Source organism: Rhinatrema bivittatum, chromosome 3 (genome assembly GCF_901001135.1).
Source record: "Rhinatrema bivittatum chromosome 3, aRhiBiv1.1, whole genome shotgun sequence".
Lineage (NCBI taxonomy): Eukaryota > Metazoa > Chordata > Amphibia > Gymnophiona > Rhinatrematidae > Rhinatrema > Rhinatrema bivittatum.
In genome coordinates this window covers 535458268-535481641 of record NC_042617.1, presented here as the reverse complement: position 1 = coordinate 535481641, position 23374 = coordinate 535458268, and the positions used below count along the sequence as shown (strand labels likewise).

General features: G+C 42.9%; 1 protein-coding gene across 3 annotated transcripts in view; it reads left to right on the top strand.

Annotated features, from left to right (window-relative positions):
• The window catches only part of NRBP1 (nuclear receptor binding protein 1), a 276204-nt gene that overhangs the window by 210306 nt on the left and 42524 nt on the right, over positions 1-23374 (top strand). For 2 of the 3 annotated variants that reach the window (XM_029596342.1, XM_029596341.1), the window contains exons 7-8: positions 529-623; positions 22393-22416. In XM_029596342.1, coding sequence (XP_029452202.1) covers positions 529-623; positions 22393-22416 — 119 coding nt within the window. The remainder of the gene's footprint in view (positions 1-528; positions 624-22392; positions 22417-23374) is intronic. The other variant, XM_029596344.1, reaches the window with a different exon arrangement.

The following is a 23374-nucleotide window of genomic DNA, read 5'->3' as shown; positions in this document are numbered from 1 at the left end:
TAGTTCATAGGATGCCCAAATTTAATTTGACTTGTTATACTGCTTTTCATCCTGATCAAGGTGGTATACAATCGGTGTTTAAAAAAAAAAACAAACCCCAAAAAAACCCTAGGATTACATTTTCTGTTGTGGACTCATACCCCATGAGCTGGGATATGTGATATGGAGAGACTATTGAATGCAAATGTAGCAGCATTAAGTCACTGAAGGCTGCCTAATGTTCTCAGCCACAGCCTGCTGCAGTACTTGGTCTGAATGGAAGGAAAATGTGAAGGCCTTGCTTGACTTCAGAAAGGTTCTGTTTTGGGTTCCTCATTCAGCAGGGTGTGCATTTATGACTAAGGGATAATTATGCTAAAGTGGGTGTCTGTTTCAGTCCTTTGAAGGCAAACAGGCCTTTGTTACCTTGGGGTAACAAAGCTCTGCAAGCTAATCTGATAGGTCTGGTTTTCACAATATCCCAGATGAATATTTGGTTTTGGACCTTGCTTAGAACACATGCCCTAAAGCTCACTTCATGTGTTTCAGCTACCTGCACTCCTGTGACCCTCCAATAATTCACGGGAACCTGACTTGCGATACCATCTTCATTCAGCACAATGGATTGATCAAAATTGGATCAGGTAGGAGAGGCTTCTAATGGCGCTTGATACGCTCTTGTGCTTATTTGACATACCAATGGGGGTATTCCTAATTCTGAACTTAGTTATTGCAGATTTAATAGAGATGAGGCAAGATTTCAGACTAACATTTATATCAAAATATCTTGCAATCTGTGTGAGTGAAACAAAAGCATCTCTTTAACATCTGTATGCTACATTATCCAACAATCTAAGCTGCTCACAGAATCATGTTCATAAGATTGAAACAAAATTAATTCACAAAATAAAACAAAATATAAACTTAAACACACAAGGAATCAACACTTCTGTACAAAGCTAATTGCGCACCATCACAATGCCCATCACAACTGAACAGATGTTAACTGTTTCCAAAAAACAGAATAAAATTACTGTATACCTTTTTAAAAGCCTCGGTAAAAAAAATGTTTTTAAGACTTAAAAAAAAAATTTAAAGCTCTCCTTTCAGAGGTTGGCAAAACTGTTCCATAAAGTGGGACCTATGACAGATCTTTTATGGGACTCAATCAGTCTTGTGTGCTGACTATATATCAAAAAGGCAGTGTCCTGATTACCTCAAACTTTTCAGGCTGATTATATTTTCAATAATGTACTAATTATTGAGGCATTGCAGAGCCTCACTATTCATTGCTTTGTGAATAATAGTCAAGATTTTAAAAATCACTCTCCATTGTAAAGAAAATACTGGAGTGATATGGTCATAGTGATTGGATTTGGTTAATACACTAGCTGCAGAATTTTGAATTACTTGCAGTGTATATTGCATTACAGTAGTCCAGGTTTGATAAAAAAATTAATGCCTTGGAGTACTGTGCAAATTTCAACCAGATTTAAGTAAGGCTTAAGCTTATATAGCAGTGATGGCTAACCTATGACACGTGTGTCAGAGGTGACACGCCGAGACGTTTTTGCTTGTTTCATGGACTATCGGGAATTTTTTTTTTCCCGGCTGCGCCGACCCTTTAAAATTAGGTTTTTAGTTACCCCCCCACCCTCCGGACCCCTCCACCCCCCCTCCCCAATGCCCCCGGGCACAGGGAGGCTCATTCGGCACAGCAATGGGCAGGGCCGTGGTGAGGCTCACGTCACCACGGCCTGAAGAAACTGATCGCATTTAAACGCGCTGATGCTCCTCCTCCTTGCCTGTGCGGCCCCGGAAGTAAATGTTGCCGGAGCCGCGTGGGCAGGAAGGAGGTGAAGCATCAGCGCGTGCAGAAGAGGAGCAGTACTTGTGCTTACAGGCCACTGCGAATTCCAAGTCACAGCGGCCCGAGAAGAGGAAGAGGCCCGGTAGCAGGGTCACCGCGGCCCGAGAAGATCAGGGCCGCTGCAGGGCCCATCATGCGGCGACCCGCGAAGAGGAGGCCCAGAGGTGAGAGAGAGGCTGAGGGTCTGTAGAGGGGGTGTGTGTGTGTGTGTGTGTGTGTGAGATGAGAGATTGTGTGCATGTATGAGATGAGTTGAGAGATTGTGTTTGAGAGTGAGGACCTGAATGTTTGCAGAGACAGCATGTGAGAGAGAGCCTGTGTGTGTGTGTCAGACAGCATGTGCCAGTGAGAGACTGTGTGTATGAATGATTGTATGAGAGAGCATGTGAGAGTGAGAGCCTGTGTGTGTGTGAGAGAGAGAGAGAAATGCATGTGAGAATGAGAACCTGACTGTGTTTGAGGGAAGAAGATGGAGTGAAAAGAAACAGAAAAAAAGACAACATAAAAGGAATTGGCAAAAAAAATAAGAAAGGGAAGGTGGGAAAAAAAAAAGCTTGTGACCAACCAATTAGAAAACTAAGATCAGACAGCAAAGGCAAAAAAAAAATATAGATTACTTTTTAGTGATTGGCACATGAAATCTTTGGGAATGTGCAAGAATAGCACTTTCTCTACGGATCTCAGTGTACGAGATCAGCATGGAGAAAGTGGAAGCCCACAGGGCCTGCACAGAGGAGGCAGCAGAATGGACTTCAGTGTCAGTAGCAGCAATCGGCACCTCCCCAATAGCCATGTGGCAGCAGTGACAGTGGCAGCAGAGGAATGAGAGAGGTTCCGAGGTTGCTGGCAAAAGAGAGGGGGGTCCGCATTTAGTGTGTGGTATGTGTATGAATGGGACTCTGCCTGGGGGTCTGTGTGTGTGAGAATGAATGTGTGCATGCCTGGGGGATGAGGAGGGAGTGGTGTGAAAATGAATGGGAGCCAATAAAAGAAACAGACTGACAGATGAAGTTTGTAACGCTTGCTTGGGCTTGAAGTGTACGAAATACCAACCTTCAATTGAAGATTTAGCCAATGAAATTCAGCACCAAAAAATCACTAAGCAGGTAAGGTAAAGAATTATTTGTTTGCTTTATTAATAAATACAGTACATATATTAAAATTATAACTTTGTTATTAATTAGAGCTACAAATATCACAAAATTATGGATTTTTCCAGAAGTGACACACCACCTGAGTTATGCTTGGGTTTTTTATGAATTTTGACACACTGAGCTCAAAAGGTTGGCACTCACTGTTATATAGTATTTGAAGCTTAAAAAATGAGTTACAAAATATGGTCCTTATGGCCTTTGAAAGATAAAATTGAATCAAATCACCCCTAAATCTTCTACCTTGTTGACAATTGGGATCTCATAACAATCAAATTTCAGATTTGCTGGAAAAGATGTGGAAGACTGCTTACTTAATTTTAATTGGCTCTGAACATAGAGAAGACAGTCTATTAGACAACTAGAATTTAACTTCATTTAAATTTATCTTGGGATTATTTAATGTAGACATAATTGGAAAAAAGAATTTTATATTGTCCACACATTTGAAAATACAGACTCAGTCTACGTAGTAACTTACATATTAGACCAAGGTATATATTAAAAAGTGTAGCTGATGAGGATTCTTGAGGAACCCTTATGGAAAATGGAAACCAGCTGATGTCAAATTATTATATCCGAATTGTTGAAAATAGCTAGATATGAGTGAGACTGTTAAAACTGTTCTAAAAATCCCAATCTCAGACCATCAGGATAAAAGAATACTTTGTTCAAAGTATCAAAAGCAGCCAAAATATCCAAAAGCACCAAGGTAAATTCCGTTCAACATCAAAGCCTTGATTAAAAATATCAAGGGTAGAAATTAGTCTTTGTACCATATTTAAGTCGAAAACCAAACAGAAATAAATACTAAGATGTCTTTAAAAAAAAAAAAAAAAAATCCTGGAACAACTTAGACATATTGATCATCTTTCAAAAAAAAATAAAAAAAATTTGTACCTGCAGTTCTTCATATAGCACTGTAGTGACTAAGACTTGTAGTAATAATTCTTGTTCCCTGAACGACCAGCAGGGACCACATGATTGCCCATTCACTATTAAGCAATCTCATGTGCAGGAGTTCTATACTGCTGTGGCCCCACAGCTTCCCTCTGTTTCTCTTGGTTTCTTGTGGTTGATTGACTTGTTCCTGTTCACCAGCCCTGTTGTCCTCCCCACCCCCCTCCCAAGCTAAATTTTGCCTGTATCTTTGGGCATCAGCCTAAAACCCCTGGTTCCTCCCATGGCTATAAAAATTATTGGATAAGTTTATATGTACAGTATATGGAAGCCTTTCACTGATTACATGAACACAGCAGGTTAGACAAAACTATAGGGAGAGGATCGACCTTGGGTAGAGCATGCTCCAGTATTTGTTTAAACCAAGCCCCAGGTGGTGTGGGAATGGGGAGGAGGTGCTGCTGGAAGGGGGAGTGGGGACAGATAAAATATTGATATGATGTATTCTGATTGCCAGTGTTTAGGGGCTATTCAGTGTGTTGATGGAACAAACATTGAATGTACCCACCCTTCTAGGCAAATACAAATTGTTTTCCAATGTCTTAGCTGGCAGAACCACCCAGTGGAAACATTTTTTCCCTCTATTGTGGCTATGCTGAGCAGCCCACCCTGCTGAACTTTGGTCTTGTCCTTGGAGGAATTTCTCAGTGTTTGGGGGGGGGGGGGGGGGTTTGGCTTTAATTTTCCTTTCAATGTCAAAGAAACAGACCAGTACTTAGTTCTGTTGCAAGTGAAGATAAAATGTGAGTCATTGATCATCACAAAATTTGTTTGCAGCATCAGTGTTAATGTCTTGCCCAGAGCGGTCTGCGACTGGAAGGTCAATTTTTTTTTTTTTTTGCCTACTTTGCAAAGAAGCAGAAATCCAGCTCCTTGAAGTTAGCATTAAAGGCTTGATCACTGGTGATAAGGCTGCACCAAAGAGACCAACTTCCTTGTGACTCAGTCAAATGATACGCCCAACAGAAACATACAAACATGGCAGAAAAGGACCAACTGATCCACCCAGTCTGCCCAGCAAGCTTATGCCAGTATCTGCTGCACTGTGCAGGTTACCCTCATGTTTATCAGTTTCCCAGATCGTAAAAGTCAGGGCCCTTGGATGCTGTTTGAATCCAATTTTCCTTAACCCTTGCCATGAAAGCAGAGAGCAATGATGGAGCTGCATCAAAAGTATCTAGCTTAATGATTAAGGGTCGTAAAAGCCACATCAGCAAGTTATCTCCATGTTTGTTTGTTCCCCAAACTGTAAAAGTCAGGACCCTCTTTGGTTGCTGTCTGAATCCATTTCCCCCTTTCCCACTGCCATTTAAGCAGAGAGCAATTATGGAGTTGCATTAAGCCTTGATATTTTTAAGAGTAGCAACTGCCAAACCAGCAAGTTACCCCCCAGTTACTCCCATGTAATCTTTTCTTTATTTCCATCCTCTAGCCTTTAGGGATCCACAGTATTTATCCCATGCCCCTTTGAATTCCTTCACTGTTTTCGTCTTCACCTCCTCTGGAGGAAGGGCATTCCAAGCTTTCACCACCCTCTCCAAGAAGAAATATTTCCTGACATTGGTTCTGAGTTATCCTCCCTGGAGTTTCATTTCATGACCTCTAGTTCTATTGATTTCTTTCCAACAGAAAAGGTTTGACAATCATGCATCCTTAAAACCTTTCAGGTATCTGAAGGTCTGTATCTCCCCTGTACTTCCTTTTTTCCAGGGTGTACATCTTCAGATCCTTCAGCCTCTCCTCATAAGCTTTCCCAATGCTGACCCCTCACCATTTTGGTCACTCTTCTTTAGACTGCAGCTATCCTGTCTATCCTTTTTGAGGTACGGGCACCAGTATTGAACATAGTATTCCAGGTGAGGCCTCATCAAGGACCTGTACAAGAGCATTATTACCTTCTTTTTTTTTTCCCCTTTACTGGTTATTCTCCTCTGTGCAGCCCAGCATTCTTTTTGCTTTAGCTATCGCCTTGTCACATTGCTTTGCTGTCTTCAGATCATCAGACATTATCACACCAAGGTCCCTCTCCCAGTTCATGTGAATTAGTCTTTCACCGCCCATCACATACAACTCTTTTGGACTGACGCACTCAATATCTATGACTCTGCATTTCTTGGCATTGAATCCCATCTGCCAAATCCTTGACCACTATTCAAGCTTTCTTAAATCACTTTTCATTCTCTCTACTCCTTCAGGCATGTCCACTCTGCTGCAGATCTTTGTATCATCCGCAAATAGACAAACTTTACCTTCTATCCCTTCCTCCAGGTCGCTCACAAAGATACTTAACAGAACCAGTCCCAAAACGGATCCCTGTGGCACTCTAAAGTTCTTTCTTCAGAGTAGGTTCCATTTACCATTACATGCTGTCTCCTGTCAGTCAACCAGTTTGCAATCCAAGCTACTACCTTGGCACCCACTCCCAAGCTTCTCATTTTGTTTACGAGTCCACTATCTTTTCCTTCAACAGATTCTCTATTAATTTCCTCACCACTGAGGTGAGCCTAACCGACCTGTAATTTCCAGCCTCCTCTCTGCTCCCACTCTTGTGGAGCGGGACCATAACCGCTCTTCTCCAATCTTGTGGCACCACTCCCATTACCAGGGATCTATTGAACAGGTCTTTTAGTGGATCTGCCAGCACATCTGAGCTCCCTCAGTATCCTGGGATGTACCTCATCCGGCCCCATGGCCTTGTCTACTTTGTTTTCCTAGCTCTTCCCATACATTCTCTTCTGTAAATAGTTTCTCTACTCCACCCCATTCACAGGCTTGTCAACTAGCGGGGGTCCTTATCCAGGGTCTTCTTTAGTGAACACCAAACTGCAGTATTTAATATTTCGGCCATTTCTTCGTCTCTCTCCACACATTGATCTTTGTCACCTTTCAGTTTCACTATACCAATTCGGACCTTTCTCCTTTCTCTGTTTATATCTGAAAATGTTTTGTCACCTCGCTTTACCTCTTTGGCAGTCCTTTCTCTGCCTGACTGTTTGCTTTCTTGATTTCTTTCTTCATCTCCCTCAGTTTTACCTCTTTCTGGGATCCTTTATATTTCTTAAAATAAAGGCAAAAAGTGTTCATCAGCCATGTCCTTTGATAACCAGATTGGTTTCTTATTTGTTTTTCTTTTGTTTACTTTTCTAACAGTTTTTTTTGCCTTTGTAATTGCTTGATTGAAGACCAGGGCCCCTGGACACTTAAGCCCAGAGCATGTTAGTACTAAGTGGAGACTCTGGCATATTGGCATACCTTTCTAACATGTTGAGCATGGAGATGCAGAGGCTTTGTACTATCCATAGGGGCTGAATCTAGAGGTCTGCTCTGCCTTCAGGGTTCAGATGCTATGGTACTGTTATCCAGAGATGCAATCCACAACCTTCAACTCTGAGTTAGTTAGCCATGGAGGATGTCTGTTCCTTGTGGTCATATGTTTGAGGTGGAAATGGAGGAGACATGTTGAGCATGTTGAGGTTCTAGTGTTGGGAACTTCGGTGGCTTTTGGTGTCACACAATCCACTTCTGGTGCAGTATGTCAGTGACTGGTTTGGCATAGTGTTTCTGTGCTGAGTGGGTTCAAAGTAGGAATCATTTTCTCCTAGACATTGTCCTGATGCCCAAGGAGACTACTACTGAGTTGGAGTCTGGAGAGCCGTATTGCCCTGTTTGTCAGATGAGTTCTGTTCTAAAGAGGAACAGACCTCTCTTCAGGGTCCTATCTGCTACAAGCAGGGAACAGGTCATTTCTTGAATATCCTACCTGCCTAGATTTTGTTCAGAAAATTAAGGCTTTGCCTTTTCGAGTTGCAGGTTGAGGGTGATCCTAGGGAACATCATCTTGGTCTTCAAGTACCTAGATGTTTCGTAAAGAGTTGGTGGCAACTCCCACCCTCTTTCAGGATACACACAAGACGTGGAAGACCTCTGTTGGAAAGAAGGTGGAAAAATGACAAAGCATTTGAGGGTTTAAGTAGACTCTAATTATCATATCAGTACTGTAGTCAAATCTGCCATAAGAAGAACTTGTGCCTTGGTGTCCCTAAGCTGTGATTTTCAAACTCTGGATCTTTTGGATAAGAACATAAGAAATTGCCATGCTAGGTCAGACCAAGGGTCCATCAAGCCCAGCATCCTGTTTCCAACAGAGGCCAAACCAGGCCACAAGAACCTGGCAATTACCCAAACACTAAGAAGATCCCATGCTACTGATGCAATTAATAGCAGTGGCTATTCCCTAAGTAAACTTGATTAATAGCCGTTAGTGGAGAAGAAACTTTATCAGAATACTACCCTATCTAGTACCACTTCCAAATCACAACCTATATTTTGGGGTTCCATAGTAAGTCTGCCTAAAATAAGGGTGGGCAGTTTGGTCCTCGGGGGCTGAAAACTGGGTTTTCAGGATATGTATGAGATTTTCATGCATTCTGTCTGTGTGCAAATCTTTCATGCATATTCATTAGTTATCCAAAAAAGTGGTTTGAGGACTGGAATTGTCCACCTCTGACCTAGGAAATAGCTTTTTCCAGGCCTCACACACCTTAGACGGTGCTTAAGCCCTCACCATTGCAAACATGTTTTAATCCTCATATTACCCAGTCAAAGCCAAGGATGAGTTTTTGACTAAATCCAGGCAGATAGTTCTGATCTCTTATCTTGGAGGCCCCTTTTGAGGGGCAACTGGGGTCTTTTGGTTATTATAACCTTAGCTGGTTTACAGATTACATTTATTGGAAATTCCTTTAGCTAGCCCACTAATGCGCACATAACACAAGGATCTATTCAGATCAGAAATATCCTCCCTCTTGCAGGCCAGAGTGCCTAAATCTCTCACAGTGAAAAAAGTGATAGGGATTTTCATCCAGATGCTGTGTTTTAAAAAAAAAAAAAAAAAGCTGCATTCCATTCTAGACAGGGCTGTTAAATTCTTGAAAGGAAAAATGTTAGACTGCTCTAGGTTGTGTGCTTATCCTAAACAAAGGTGGGCTGCATTTTCTAAATTTTTCAGGAGGCCTTTACTTGGATACAGCCAAGTCATAGGAAACAGCTATGATTTGTAGTAGGGAAACACCACTTTGGCATTGGTGGATTTTTTTTTTTTTTACTTTTCGGCCTAGCATAAACCTCTTGGGTTTTCAGTGTCTTGTATTCTTATGTAAGCTGGGGGTGCATGTGTTCCCATACTTGGAAGTTGGCTAATCGAGCAAATTTCAGGTAGTAGCAAATGAATCCATGCAGAGAACCATCCAAGGCTGTACTCACTATGGTTGATCAACCACCCTAAATAAAATTTGTGATGCTACAGTTGGCGTTTATAGGGGCACTGCTAGGCATGACTGGTCATGGCTTATCTTCCTGCTAACAAGGCCAATGATACAGTGGCCCCAGTAGGAGTAAGTCCAGGTCAGCAGGCAGCAGTTTGTCCATATTTAGAATGTTGGGCCTCATGGTTTCAGCAACTTGTTACTCCCATCGCACGTTTCCACATGAGACAAGCCCAGCAGACTCGGACATTCTTATGGAATCATGTGTTTCAGAAATTGGAGTTGATCTGTCATCAACTCTGATATGCTGAATTGGTGGGTTTCCCATTCTGATGGCTCTTGGGGCTTACCCTGTAAAACTTTTGCTCATCAAATTTAGATAGCCTTCCCAGCCCAAGTTCAAAGTAACTTATAAGGGTTATACCTAGGATCCCTGTTCTGTTCAGGATAAATGGTTTCACATTAATCTGCTGGAGCTATGGGCAGCTCTGAAATCAGGTGACCAACAACTTATCCTTCAGACAATGAAGTAGTTATGTTCTTTCTAGCCAAGCAGGGAGGAATAGGCAGACAGGACTTCAATGCATACCTTTTAGGGCACTTGCTAACAAAACCCATAAAACACTTGATCAGGGAGTTATGATGCACACCTTTTTTGGCTGAGACTGGGGTTAGATTTCTTCTGCTATGGAACATGCCCTGAAGAAACTGATTAAGTTAGGAACTTGGTACTCCTGATCCCTCAGGAGGCGGGAACATTTCCAGTCTTCAAAGCCTGGATGTTGGGGGGGGGGTACATACTAATGTTTCTTGTTCTGTCTGAAAAGCCATGTGAAGTTATTTTGGCTTCCAGAAGGGAATCTTACTAGGTCATATGGCTTTAAATGGAAGAAGTTACTATCTTGTGAGGACACAGCCCTGTATTCCCTCTCTAGTCTTGCACAGCTTTCTTGAATATCTCCTACATCAGAGATGGCCAACTCCAGTCCTCATGAATTGTAGATAGGTCTGGTTTTCAAGCTATCCTTAATGAATATCCATGAGGCTTGCATACAGTGGAGAGGCAGTGCATGGAAATCTCTTGTGCATATTCATTATGCATAGTCTGAAAACCAGGACTGTTTTTGTCTCCTGAGGACTGGAGGTGGCCACCCCTGTTCTACATCTTTGAGTGTATCCTCAAAACCAGCTTAGTTCACCTCAGTGCAAGTGACACTTATCACCAGTGTATAGAAGGAAACACATTTTCTATATAATCTCTAATTGTCAGATGTAAGCAGGGCTTGTTTCAGTTGAATCCTTGCATGAAGTCACCCTCTGTCATAGGACATCAGCTTGGTTCTTAATCAGCTGATTCTTCTCATACCCAACCACTAGTCATTTCTTTCAATTTACAGCACATTTTAGTGACTGAGTTGCCTCCACCAGATCCTGCATTGTGCAGGGGCTGTCCTTAAGCAGTGGGTATTCCAAAAGGTATTTAATAATCTGACTCTCACTACAGTTGCGGATCTTGGGTCTGGTAGAGTATTTGCATTTTGTCACACCTGTTTTTCACCTACCAACTTGGGTATGGGGGCAGCTTTGTACCTTTCATGTGGTCTATTCCTCCTCTGATCTTGCAGAAATCTGCTCAGTTTCTCTGATACCAATGCAGATTTTAGCAACAAGATTCTTAGCTGATGAAAACCTACTTTTGAGCTGGAAGGTCACTTTTTTTTGTGATGGTCATTTCAACTTTTGATCTCCAGGCCTAGTGGCTTATCTCTTATGCCATATTTCATCATAAGAGCAGTACTCTACATACATTCCAGTTTCTTGTTACTACTTTAATCAGTTAATTCTCCATCCTGCATGTTATCCCTAGGCTGCATCTTCACAAGGAGAAAAGACTTGCAGTTTCCTGGACTGCAAGATGTTTTCCTTCTGTCTATAGTTGAGAAAAGCCCATAGACAGTCTACTCAACTTTTTATTTCTTTAGATTCTAATAAGCCTGGTCTAAGAGTACTGTGACAGCATGCATTATTTATAATTGGATAAGTTATGCCCATACAGGTCTGACCTCCGAGGAGGTATGTCAAGACCATAACTTTAGCAATGGCAACATCAGTCGCCCATCTGTCTACCTCCATTGAGGAGATACGCAGGGCTCTGACATGGAGTTGAGTCTGTACGCTTGGATCCCATTGTCTCAAGTCTCCTGGCAGAGTAGTAGGTTTAGACTGGCTGTTCTCCATGACCTTTTTGAAGGTGTAGAACCAATTCCGTTCTTCATAGGACCTTAAATTTTATAAAAGGGGAGAAAAGAAAAATAAAACTGAAAAAAGATTGTTTAAAAATAAATACTGCCTATTGCTGGTGGTGGCTTTTCCCCCAGTTTTTTTTTTGGACAGCTCTTAGCTAGGAAATTCTATTTGTGTGACTGGATGAGCCAGCTTGTTAGAGAAAGTGAAATTGCTTATTCGTAACAGGTTTTCTTCAAAGATAGCAGTTCACCAGTGCATTCGTTTCATCCGTTTCCTATACAAGCATGTAATATGAAACGTATGAAACGAATGCACATCTAATTGAAATGTAATGGGAAACATATGAAATGAATGCACATCCCTACCAGTTAGTTGCTCCCACCTTCCCTTCAGTATTGCTCTTCCTCTAGTCTAAACTGTTAGTAGAACTGAGTCAAGCAACAGGGATATAGCATGAGAGCTCTAGCACAAGAGCAGCAAAAGCCTTTTAGGCCTTTCTAGAAAGCTCTAGAAGACTTCTACATTTAATGTCAAACATGGTAATGTGGCCCACAATTGACTGAACTGCTATCTTCAAACACCTGTGAGTCTGTCTTGCAAAATGTTTGCAGATATCACATGCCCAGTCTTCAGGCATCAGTTCTCAATTAACTTACAATGTGTAACGTGTATTGTACAGTTGTGGGTTTTTTGTTTTTTTAATACTGTTGGTGGATAAACTGCTGTCTTCTCAGAGGACAAGCAGGCTGGCAGTTCTCTCACATAGATGAAGCCCAGCACAGAAGTTTGATATCCAGATTTTCTAGAAATTTACAGCATGTTGTACACATCCTCAGTCAAAGATACCCATAGGGAGATGAGAATCATGGCTGCTTTCAAGAAATAGTGAATTGATTAACCAAACTTGCCTTATAGCAGAATTTGTGCAGGCTATGAGATGTCTCACATTTCAGGCCATATTCTTTTCTATAAACTAGTACTTATTAAATTAATTTTAGTAGTTCTTCCTTAATTCAGTACATCTAAAATGTGAGTAAATAGCCAAATTAAGACAAGTGTCTTGCTTTCAAGTGGGCCCCAGAGGCTGAGTTACTTGCCCAAGGTTACACAGTCTATTGTATTTCATTCCTGTGGTTCTAGTGCAGCTCAAGTCTAACCTGCAGCAGAAAGTGGAAGTTTTGTGGTGTGGTCAGATATTCTGTCCAGCAGGAAATGGATTCAGACTATTAAACTGATTTGCATAGAAAATTAATCTAGATTTAGATTGTGATCTGGCTGCCAAGAAAAGTGGCATAATTCATAACTTGCCTATGGACAGGAAGATTTGCCTCTGGCTGGAGGGCACAATGATATTGAATAACTTATTTTCAGTCTTCCACACTGAGCCACTATTTAAGTTCACCTTGTCTCAGATTTTAATTGCATTTTTGCCCATGCTGTTAATATACATAGAGATGGTGAGAGAAATCAGAATCAGCCTGTCTGCTGCCACCTGGAAGGTGCTGGCTGTATCCTAGATGCTTTTCTCATGCTGCTTCTGCCAGTATTCTGTTTTTCTGCAAATGGTCTAGTATGCAGAAAGCTTTTTGTTTTAAGAATGCTAAAGAAGAACTTGATCACATCTTCACTAAACACACCAAATGGAGGAATTGCTGCTTTTCACTTTTCAAATATGAGTAGGGAAGCCTATCCAGCTTGTAATGAGAGGGGAAGTTTCTAGTTGAAGTACAGCATTGCAAGATGCTGTTCAGCTTTTGTAATCCTATCATGTTGAAGTATAGCTGTCAATGAACTGTTGTGATGACAAATGGAATAGTTTGGTACTATAGACTCCATGTTGATTGGCGTGGAAGTTATGGTTCAAGGGAAGCATAGAAAAACAAATGAAGCCTACTTGATAAACTCGGTGAAATGAAATACAAATGGCTTAAGTATATTCTAGTGTTTTTTCAGTTCTGCCTGTGTGTGAATACTGTAGAGCCCCAAGCCTGCTTCAGCAGGAGCAGTATGTTTAGAAATGTGTAGAACATCTGATTCCTGTCTGTTTACTGTCGTATTACACCTTCTTGGTCCCCCCATCCCACTGGCATCACCTTCTCTCTCTCCCCCCTTTTCCTTAGTACCATCACACTTCTCTTCCCTTCTCTACCTCCAGCCCACTGGCATCACCTTCTCCCTTTCCCCACCCCTCCAGCATCATCATCCCTCTCCCCTCACATCATATTGTTCCTGTCCTTCTCCCCCATCCCTTGTCGTCATTCTTCCCTCTCCCTCCATCTCTTCTCTTCCCAATCATCACCTTTCTCCCTCCATCTGTTCTCCTTGCCCCCAGAATTATGATTACCTTCCCTTTCCCTCTACCTTTTTCCCCCAGCCCCTGGCATCACCACCTCTCCCTCCCTTTCTTCTGCACCTCTCCTTCCATCATTCCTTCTTCTCTACCCCCTCTCCTCCACGGTCTGGCATTACCTTCCCTCTCCCCCAGCCCCTGGCATCATCACCTTCCCTTTCTCTCTCTCTCTCTCCCCCTCCAGTGTCATCCCCCCTCATCACCTTCCCACTCCAACCACTTCTTCTACTTCCCTGCTTGCATCATTACCTTCTCTTCACCTCCTCATTCCTGTTTACATCACTACCTTCCCTTTCTACCCTTCTTCCTCGTTTCCTGGCCTCATCCTCTCTCTCCCCCATCTTCTCCTCTCTCTGGCATCATCAGCTTCCCTTTCCCTCTACCCATCTGCCTTCACTTGCGGACATCTTTCCCTTTCTATCCTTCCCTGGCAACATCCCTCGCCCTTCCCTGTTCCTTCCCCCCCCCCCCCCATGCCAATCACCTTCTCTTTCCTTCCATGCCCTGGCATCACTTACCTTTTCCCTCACCCCCCTCGCATTACCTTCCCTCTCTCCACTCCTCTCCCCTACCAGCATCTTCATAATCTTCCATCTCCCTCATCCCTTGTCATCAGCTTTTCTTTTTCCCTCCAGCTCCTGGTGTCTTCCTTCAACATCAGTCCCTGGCATCATCATCTTCCCTTTCCCTTCACATCTCCTTCCCATCCCCATGAAGAATAATCACCTTCCCTTCATTCTCCCTTACACCCAGTGACATTCACCTTCTCTTTCCTCATCCTAACCCCAATCCTTGGTAAGCCTGCACATAGATTTCTGTATGAGTGCTGACTCTTCCTCCTTTCCAGCTTCCCTCTGCAATCTTAACTGCATGGGGTTAGCAGTTTCATGAAACTAAAGGACCCCGTGCTGTTTCTGTTGCAGAGGAGAGTCAGCAGAGTGGAAAGCAGGAGCTGCTGCTGTTTTCTGCTGCTCTCCTATGCCCCCTGCTGGTAGGAGGACATCACCTTTTTGTTCAACCACTCCTGTGTTGCTTTGGCCTTTGCTGGGATTATCCTGCTGGAAGATGAATTTTCTCCCAAGTTAGTTTTTTAGAAGACTGGAGCAGGTTGTCTTGCAGTATCTCCCTATGTTACACCATCCATCTGTCCTTCAATTTCAACAAGATGCCCAGTCCCCACTGAGGAAAAGCATCTTCACATGATGCTGCCACCCACATACTTTACTGTTGGGATGGTGTTTGCTGAGGAATGGGCAGTGTTAGGTTTGTGCCACATAGTGTATAATTTTGGCTAAAGCTCCATTTTTGTCTCATCTGACCACAAAACCTTATCCATATTTTGGTTGGGTCACTCTGATGCTTTTTAACAAATCCAGACGTGCTTTGATGTGGTTTTCTTCAGTAATAGTTTCTTTCTAGCCACCCTCCCATGCAGGCCAGTTGTATGCAGAGCTCTTGATATGGTTGACTGGTGCACCTTCACACTAGTCTCAGCCACTGAACTCTGTAGCTCCTTGAAAGTGATTGCTGGCCCCCTCTGTAGCTTCCTTCACAAGTTGTCTCCTTAGATGCCGAGTTTTGAGGGACAGCTTTGACTAGACAGTGTTTGGGTAGTATGATGCAGCTTCCATTTCCTCACAATTGATCCACTGCTCACTGGTATATCCAAGTGCTTGGATATTTTGTAGCCTTTTCCTCTCTTGTGCATGTCTAACTTTTTTTTTTCTGTTGATAAGCAGGCAGCATTAGCCATGCTTTCTTGGGTGACCTGATGGCTCAGGTTGGAATCTTCTAGTAGCAGAGCTATTGCTCTGCTCATGCATGGCTGTTCCGTGCGATTGTCCCGCTGAGGACACCTCAGTCTTTTTTTTTTTTCATCTACACGTCGGTGCAGACGCAGGACTTCTCCTCTCCTCAGTCTTTTTCTTCAACTTTTCTCGCGAAAGTGAACCCACAAAGATGTCTAAGGTGCCAGGATTCACATACTGTCAGAGCAGATGCATATTATCCGCAACTGACCAACACAACTGTTGGAGCACAATCCGCTAGACCACGCGATTGTGGTAGAATGTCGCTGAGAGCCCGATGCCTTAGAGCAGCAAAAATAGCCAAGCTCTGGGAGATGGGGTAAGTTTGGTAACAAGCAGTTATGCACAGTCACCATGCCACTCAGTGCACTTTTCTCTAGGACCAGAGAGGCATAATGCAGGGAAACAGATAAGGGTATCATTGGAAGACCTGGATACAGTCTCGATCAAAAAGGCAAAACCCATGGATCAGCACACCCAAAAACCACATACTAATGCTTCAGAATAAACACAAACATACTAAACCTACACATGTACCATTGCATGTGCGTTGAATGATGCTTTGCGACTCGAAACATTGACACAAGATGCATCATGATGTGATGCATTGAGACAATGTCCCTTGGAGCAGCAACTCACAGATGCATCTCAACGCATTGCAGGGTGACACACCACGACATGTCAAAGACTGATTCAGTACAAAGTAACACGTCAAAAGGAGACATTCCCCCAACACAACTCTTCAATGGACGTCATGCTAAGAAATAGCAAGTGAAGCCACAACACACCGTGGCACACTGCATCGGAGAGCATATGGCCAACCGACGTGCCTCGTATACGAAAACAGCATTGGCCCAAGGGAGTCGACACGAGGCATAGTCCTTGAGCCTTCACCAAAACGAATGGTCTCTTGCAAACAACAATCACCAACTGGTGAATTGATACCGCCAAGACATTCCACCAAATGTATGCAGTAGGCGCACACGAGAGATATAGAACCGATCCTACATACTTTCTCACACTACCAGTTATCGCCAACTAGACTCCCATCTACAATCTCCAAAGCGATCTCTAAATCTGTCCCGGATTATCTGAACTGTCTGCCAGAAAACATAAAATTATAGAATCATTACAGCTTAGGCCGTTCCATTCACCTCCAGGTTAGTTTCTTAAAGCAGCAGTTCCACTTCCAAGAATCTACCAAAGGTCAAGGGATTCCCCAGTGAAGTACAGGATTCCCCTACCAGTAGCTCCACCATTGTCTCCACATGCAAAATCAGAACAGGCTATGAATAAGATCAAAAGGATCTGTTCTCAACCCTGCATCCTCAGGTGCCCCCTCCAATTTTTGAAGTGCACCCTGATACTTGCCCATGACAGAGATCATCTTTGCTAAAACACAGTCCAACATGCATGGCCTCTGACAACTCGCCTGTTTAGAAATGAGGAGCTGAGCCTTCCACCCTCCCTGGACTCCCCACCATTATCGCTGTCCTCTTTCTACAGGATTACCTTCAGAAGAACTACAAGAACCACTGCAGCCCTTGTCCCCACCAGAGGACCTCTCCTATTCAAAGTTCATAAAAAAGATGGGAACTTAAATACTTAAGTAAGGAAATTGCTGGACTCATGGACTATGTCTTTGACATTCTGAAGATCTTGGATGTTCCATCTGAGCCTTTGGTGTTGCCTTCCCATGCTGTTCTGGATGGGATGCTACAGAAATCATGGGAGTCCCCACAGTTCAGCCTTGCAGTGGCAATGAAACTCGACCTCAGATTTTGCCTGAAAGTTGGTTTTATGGCCCAGTACAGTTACCACATACATCAGTCATGGTAGTCAGCAATGAAAAAGGCAGAGACAAAACTTCATGCTAGTACACCACCAGGAGAAGATTGCAAAATGTTAGATTAATTTGGCTGAAAGACTATCCATAGCTAGATGTTAATATCACAACTTGAGTAACATCAGTTTTACATAGTACAGTATATGTACAAATGTGTCAACAGCTAAAACGTTTTGTAAGCTCTGAATCTGGAAAGCGAATAACACCACAACCACTTCTTCAGGATTTAGAAGAAGGCATAAGATACCTCTTAAGAGCAGTTTACGAGGCATTTGAGACTACATCTAGAACATCGACCTCCATAGCAGCTTGCCGTATGGCATGGCTGAGTGCAAGCGCAATCAGGAAAGACTTCACAAAGCTTGTGGACCTCCCCTGTGTTGGAGACAACTTGTTTGACAAGTTAAAGGAAACAGTAGCTCAGATAAGAGCAAAATGTAGCCGCACAATCTGATGCCTACAGACCAACAATCATCATATAGGAGGTGGTATTCACAAAACAAAACAGTACTTCATAAACAATACAGCCAATACTGTCAAAGCATGTATCAGCTGTCCTTAGCCTCAACAACCTCAAAGAATGCCAGCATGAGTGAAGGCCTCAGAAGCAACAACAGACACCAAAAAAACAGCAAGGCTTTTAGAACCAGCCAGGCCACAGCTACAAATGATTGGGGGGGGGGGGGGGGCAGGTTCTCTTTCCACCAAGCAGCATGGTCCAAATTAACATGAGATCACTGGGTCCTAAACATTATCCAATTTGACTATCTAAACTTTGCAACTATTCTAGTACACCCTCATCTAGTTCCACCTCTGTGGGAGACCTCACAGCTGCATCAGGAAGCGAGAAAGCTACTAGTGTAAAATGCCATACAAAGAATTCCATCAATGCTAACTTGCAAGGAACTCTATTCCAATATTTCCTCATCCCAAAATGAACAGGGTATCTTCACCCAATCTTAGACCTCTCCCTTATCAAAATGTTACGGAGAGAAAAATTCAAGATGGTAATGCTAAAGTCTGTTACCCTTGATACAGCCAAACAATTGATTAGCTCCTTAGAACTGAAGGATGCCAGTGCACCCCTCATACTGGCAGTACCTGTGCTTCCAAATAGGATCTGAACACTACCAGTACAAGGTACTAGCCTTTGGACTCTCATCTGCCCCAAGAGTCTTCAAGTGTCTAGCAGTGGCTGTGGCCCATCTTCACCGCAAGGGACTGCAGATCTTTCTGTATCTCAACAACTGGTTAAGTCTCTCTGACAGCGGAAATGCTGAGACAAAACCTGCATATCGCTATACATTGCCTAGAGGAGCTAAGCCTCATAGTAAATTAAGAAAAATCAATCCTACAACAGACTTGCTCAATACAATTCATTGGAGTATTGATAGACTCCACAACCATGAGTGCTTTTCTTCCCAAAGAGATGGGAATGCATGAGACACCTAGCGCTTCAACTACAGCCTGTTAATAGTATTGGGCCACGTGGCAGCAGCAATCCATGTGTTTGCCCCAACCAGGTTGCGGTGAAACAGGACTTGCGCTGGTGGCTAAGGCCATGGGTTTTGGTGAAGGGAGCTCCCATGAAACTACTCCCTCACCAGCTAATCCTCACTACCAGTGCCACCATTCAGGGATGGAGGGTGCACCTACTAGAATACAAATCTTAGGGACAGTGGTCATCCCAGGGAGTCGTCTTACCAAATCAACCTTCACAATGCTATCCTAATGTTTGAGAGCTTCCTTGTAGGGAAAGCAGTAAAGATGCGCAAGGACAATCAAGTAGCCATGTTTTATATAAACAAGTAAGGCGGCTGTGGATCGTTAATCCTCTGCAAGGAAGCAACTCTCATATCGCACTGGGCGACCAAACATTCATCACACTTCAGGCAACCTACTTGCCAGGTATAGCAAACATACAAGCAGACACTCAGCAGGGTGTTTCACCCTCACAAGTGGGAACTGGACCAGCAGGTGGCGGACAACATATTTGCTCAGTGGGGTCATCCAGCCATAGACCTGTTTGCAACAGAATGCAATACCAAACTATAGTGTTTCTGCTCGCTTGTACCCATCTCAGAGGATAGCATGAGATGCATTCTTTCTGTCCTTGTCCAGAGGACTGCTGTATGCCTTTTCACCAATTCTACTGATCGTGCAGACAGTGCAGAAATGTATGCAAGACAAGGCACAGATGATTCTTAGCGCTAGTGTGGGTGAGATAACTGTGATATGCTAATCTCATACAATTCAATTCGTCAGCCCAAGCCATTAGGATGTCATCCAAACCTATTGACTCAAGCAGGGTATGCTCATCCATCCACTTCAAACCCTACAACTGACAGCATGGAGATTGAGTGGCAAATACTAGAGCCATTGCTTCCACAACATGTACAAGAAGTCCTTTTATCTCGTAAACCTTCCACACGCCGTAATTACGCATTCATATGGAAAAGGTACACAAACTGGTGCACTACGCATGTTACTTGCTCTCCAGAGCTACTACTGAGTTACTTGTACCACCTTTCCAGGTTGGGACTCCAAACCTCCTTGGTTAGGGTTCATCTCAGCGCTATTGGCAGCTTACCATCACAAAATTAACCTGTCTGTAACTACTCATCCCCTAGTCACCGATTCATGAGAGGATTACTTCATGCATGACCTCCAACTCTGAAACCAATGGTTCCTTGGGATGTGAACATAGTACTCACAGCACTTATGAAGCAGCCTTTTGAGTCCATGCAAACTGCACCATCGAAATCTTACATGGAAGGTTCTGTTCCTCGTAGCAGTTCTCTACAAGAAGAATCAGCAAGCTTCAAGCCCTAATGGTAGAACCACCATTCCTACAATCCTAGCATAAGGTAGAGCTTTGACCGCACCCAAAGTTCCTCCCAAAAATAACATTTCATATTAATAATAAACTTCACTACCGACTTTCTTTCCGAAACCACATTACAATGAAAGAGAATTATATACCTTAGATTGTAAAAGAGCTTTGACCTATTACAAGATCAACAATTCTTTATCTCCTATAACCCTAATAAACCAGGAGTAGTAGTAGTAGCAGTCAAGTGAACTCTAGCTAACTGGATAACAGCCTATATTCAACACTATCTGAAAGCCTCTATACTGCTCAGTGGTACCGTCAAGACTCACCAGGTACAATCCATAGAAGCTTCCCTGGCATGCTTGAAGGATGTACCTATCATAGATATTTATAGAGCAGCTATCTGGTCTTCAATCCATACCTTTACTGCTCACTACTTCTTGGACCAACTATCAAACTGCAGTAGGCAAGGCAGTGCTACGGACATTACCACATTCTTAGATTACCACAGAGGTAGACAGGTTGCAAAAAAATAAAGGTAAACGTAAGCATAAACAGATGGGCTTTCTACCACATCTACTGCAACTCTTAGCTTGGGACGACCCACGAAAGCATGGCTAATACATCCTGCTATCTATGGAAAGCGCAGTTATGGTAAGCAAAGTTGTCTTTAACTTCCTTAGAATGCTCTTTGGTCTTCATTTTCACATTTTTCCTTCAGATTCACAATCTGTTCATGGTACTGGAATTAGGGGGTCTGTTGGGGCAATATATTTCATCTGTGTAAATTTGGAGCTTCCTCAGTACAGGGGTTGAATACTTATGCAAGCAGCATTTTTCAGTTAACTTCCTTTTTTGTGTAAAAAAATATGCAGAGAAATAATGAATTATGACTTTGAAAATGTACTTTGAGCATACTGGTTTGCATAAACATTGTATGGATCAATCTGTGTCATTTGCAATCCAAATGTCTTTTTAGGGGATCGAATATTTTTGCAAGCCACTATAATACACAACTCCAGTTTCTTGTGCCTTTCTCCAGTCCTGTGAATGTAAAATAATTTTCATTTTATAATTTGCATAATGCAGTAATTTTTATTGATATTTCCTATCTGGCTCTGATCAGGGACTTTGATTCATTTATTCTTCTTATTCTTTCTTAGCCATTTCTCACCTAAGTCATTTCTGGCTTCCAGTATCTTTCCAATTTTGCCCTATCATGCCTCTTTCTCCCTTGCCCCCCCCCCCCCACCCCCCACACATGCACACATATGGACTAAGTATTTAAGGTAGCAGGATACAACTGTCTTCAGAGCCAGCACTGTTGGGCTGTCCAGAAGCAATAGTCGCTGTCAATGTTTTGATTCTCTCCCTAGCTTTCCCCATTCCTTGGGTTTTGGATGGCAGGGATGTACATTCTGTAGCTCGGTAGCATGAACTGAGAGCCTAAGGAGCAGCAGGCTGAAAGCAAGAGTCTAACCTACAATTCCCACTTGCTGGCACATTGGTCCATTCAGCATGCCTTAGTATGCTTTATTTCATGTTTCACTGGTTCTGGGTCAGGCATACACAGTGTCCTAGGCTTCTCATCAGGTTACTATGAGGTTTATTTTTTTCCTCCTTGTTAACAAGGTTCAGGCAGCTCCAGTGAGATCACTGAGCTCACCTGTCGTGTACATTGACTTTAGGTTTATCAGAATGTTTTACCATGCATACAGTGCTTAAGAGATTCATTTCTATTCAATTCATATCAGTTAAGGTTCCCAAAGCATTAAGTGTGAAGGTGTGCCCCTGAGATGGGCAGTGTGAGGTTTTAGAGAGGATAAGTTAAGTACTGGCGTAACACATGAAAGGTGAGAAATCCAGATGTGTGGGTTGAGGGGGGTGGTAGTAGGTTCTGTGAATGAGATGGTGAAAGGATTTAAGGGCCTGACTGAAGCAGTTGACTGGCTTTTTTTTTTTTTTTTTCGGTGTCGTTTCCTATCCCAGCTCTCTGTATCGATGTGACTGCTTTGCTGTTCCATCAATTCATTGACTTTCTATCTTGTTTTACTTCCTGCTTACGGCTGCTCTTTTGCCAACAGTCTTTCATAGGATTTTTGCTAATGGTGAGCCAACTTCTCAGCTCCTGTCATGTGACTGTTACATAGATATCTTTTATATTATACAGTGTCCCCTTGCTATAAGGCTCTGTTATAAGTCTCCACCCCTGTCCCAGTTGAACTACCTCCCAACCTGCACAGACACTGCACTACCACATGCGGAAGCCTTATAGAGAGGGGATGTTGTTTCACTCTGTTCTGGTTGTAGTCTCTATCCCTCTTCTTCCTAGACTGCTCTAGTATATGGGCTTAATGCATGACAAGGCCCTTGCATGTGGTTAGAGTTGGATATAGTTTGATAACCCATCTTGAGGACACAGCTCTTCATGCTCATTGCACTTTATCCATTGTTGCTGCTTCTGCTGAGCAGAGATAGGGGTGTAGGGGATACATAGTCTAATTTTGCTGTTGGTGCTCTTGCCCTGATGCTTGCTAGCTGCTGCTAACTAAACCCTCTAGGTATTTGTTTTTAAGATGTTTTAATCAAAAAAATAGCTGTTTGTTCTACCCTCTCCCTCTGACTGGATTAGGATCATACGTGCACCCTAAGCCTGTGCGTTTGTAGATGCCTTGTTCTCCTTTTGCTATGGCTAGCATAGTCTTGGGGTTGAGCAGTGAGAAAAGCAGGTGTGCATATCCTGTTCCTTCAGATGGGCTTCCTTCTCTCCATCCTTGGAAGTGGTGTTGGGTCATCTTAAGACATGGATCCCCCAACTCTGTAATATGGATGGACTGTAGTGCCCATTTCTTCCATCAGGTGGGGGAGAGATGCTCAAGTGGCTATTGACAGGGCTTGAAAGCACAGCATGCTAAGAGATAATGGTTAATGTGGGAGGGATGGTGAAAAGGGTAATTCATTTTTCTTAGTGCCTTTTTATACAGGCAGGTTCCCAGCACGCTTTCCAGCCATATTTCAGAAATTTGTAAACATCCTCATCTGAGTTGGAATGTCTTGGTATCAGTT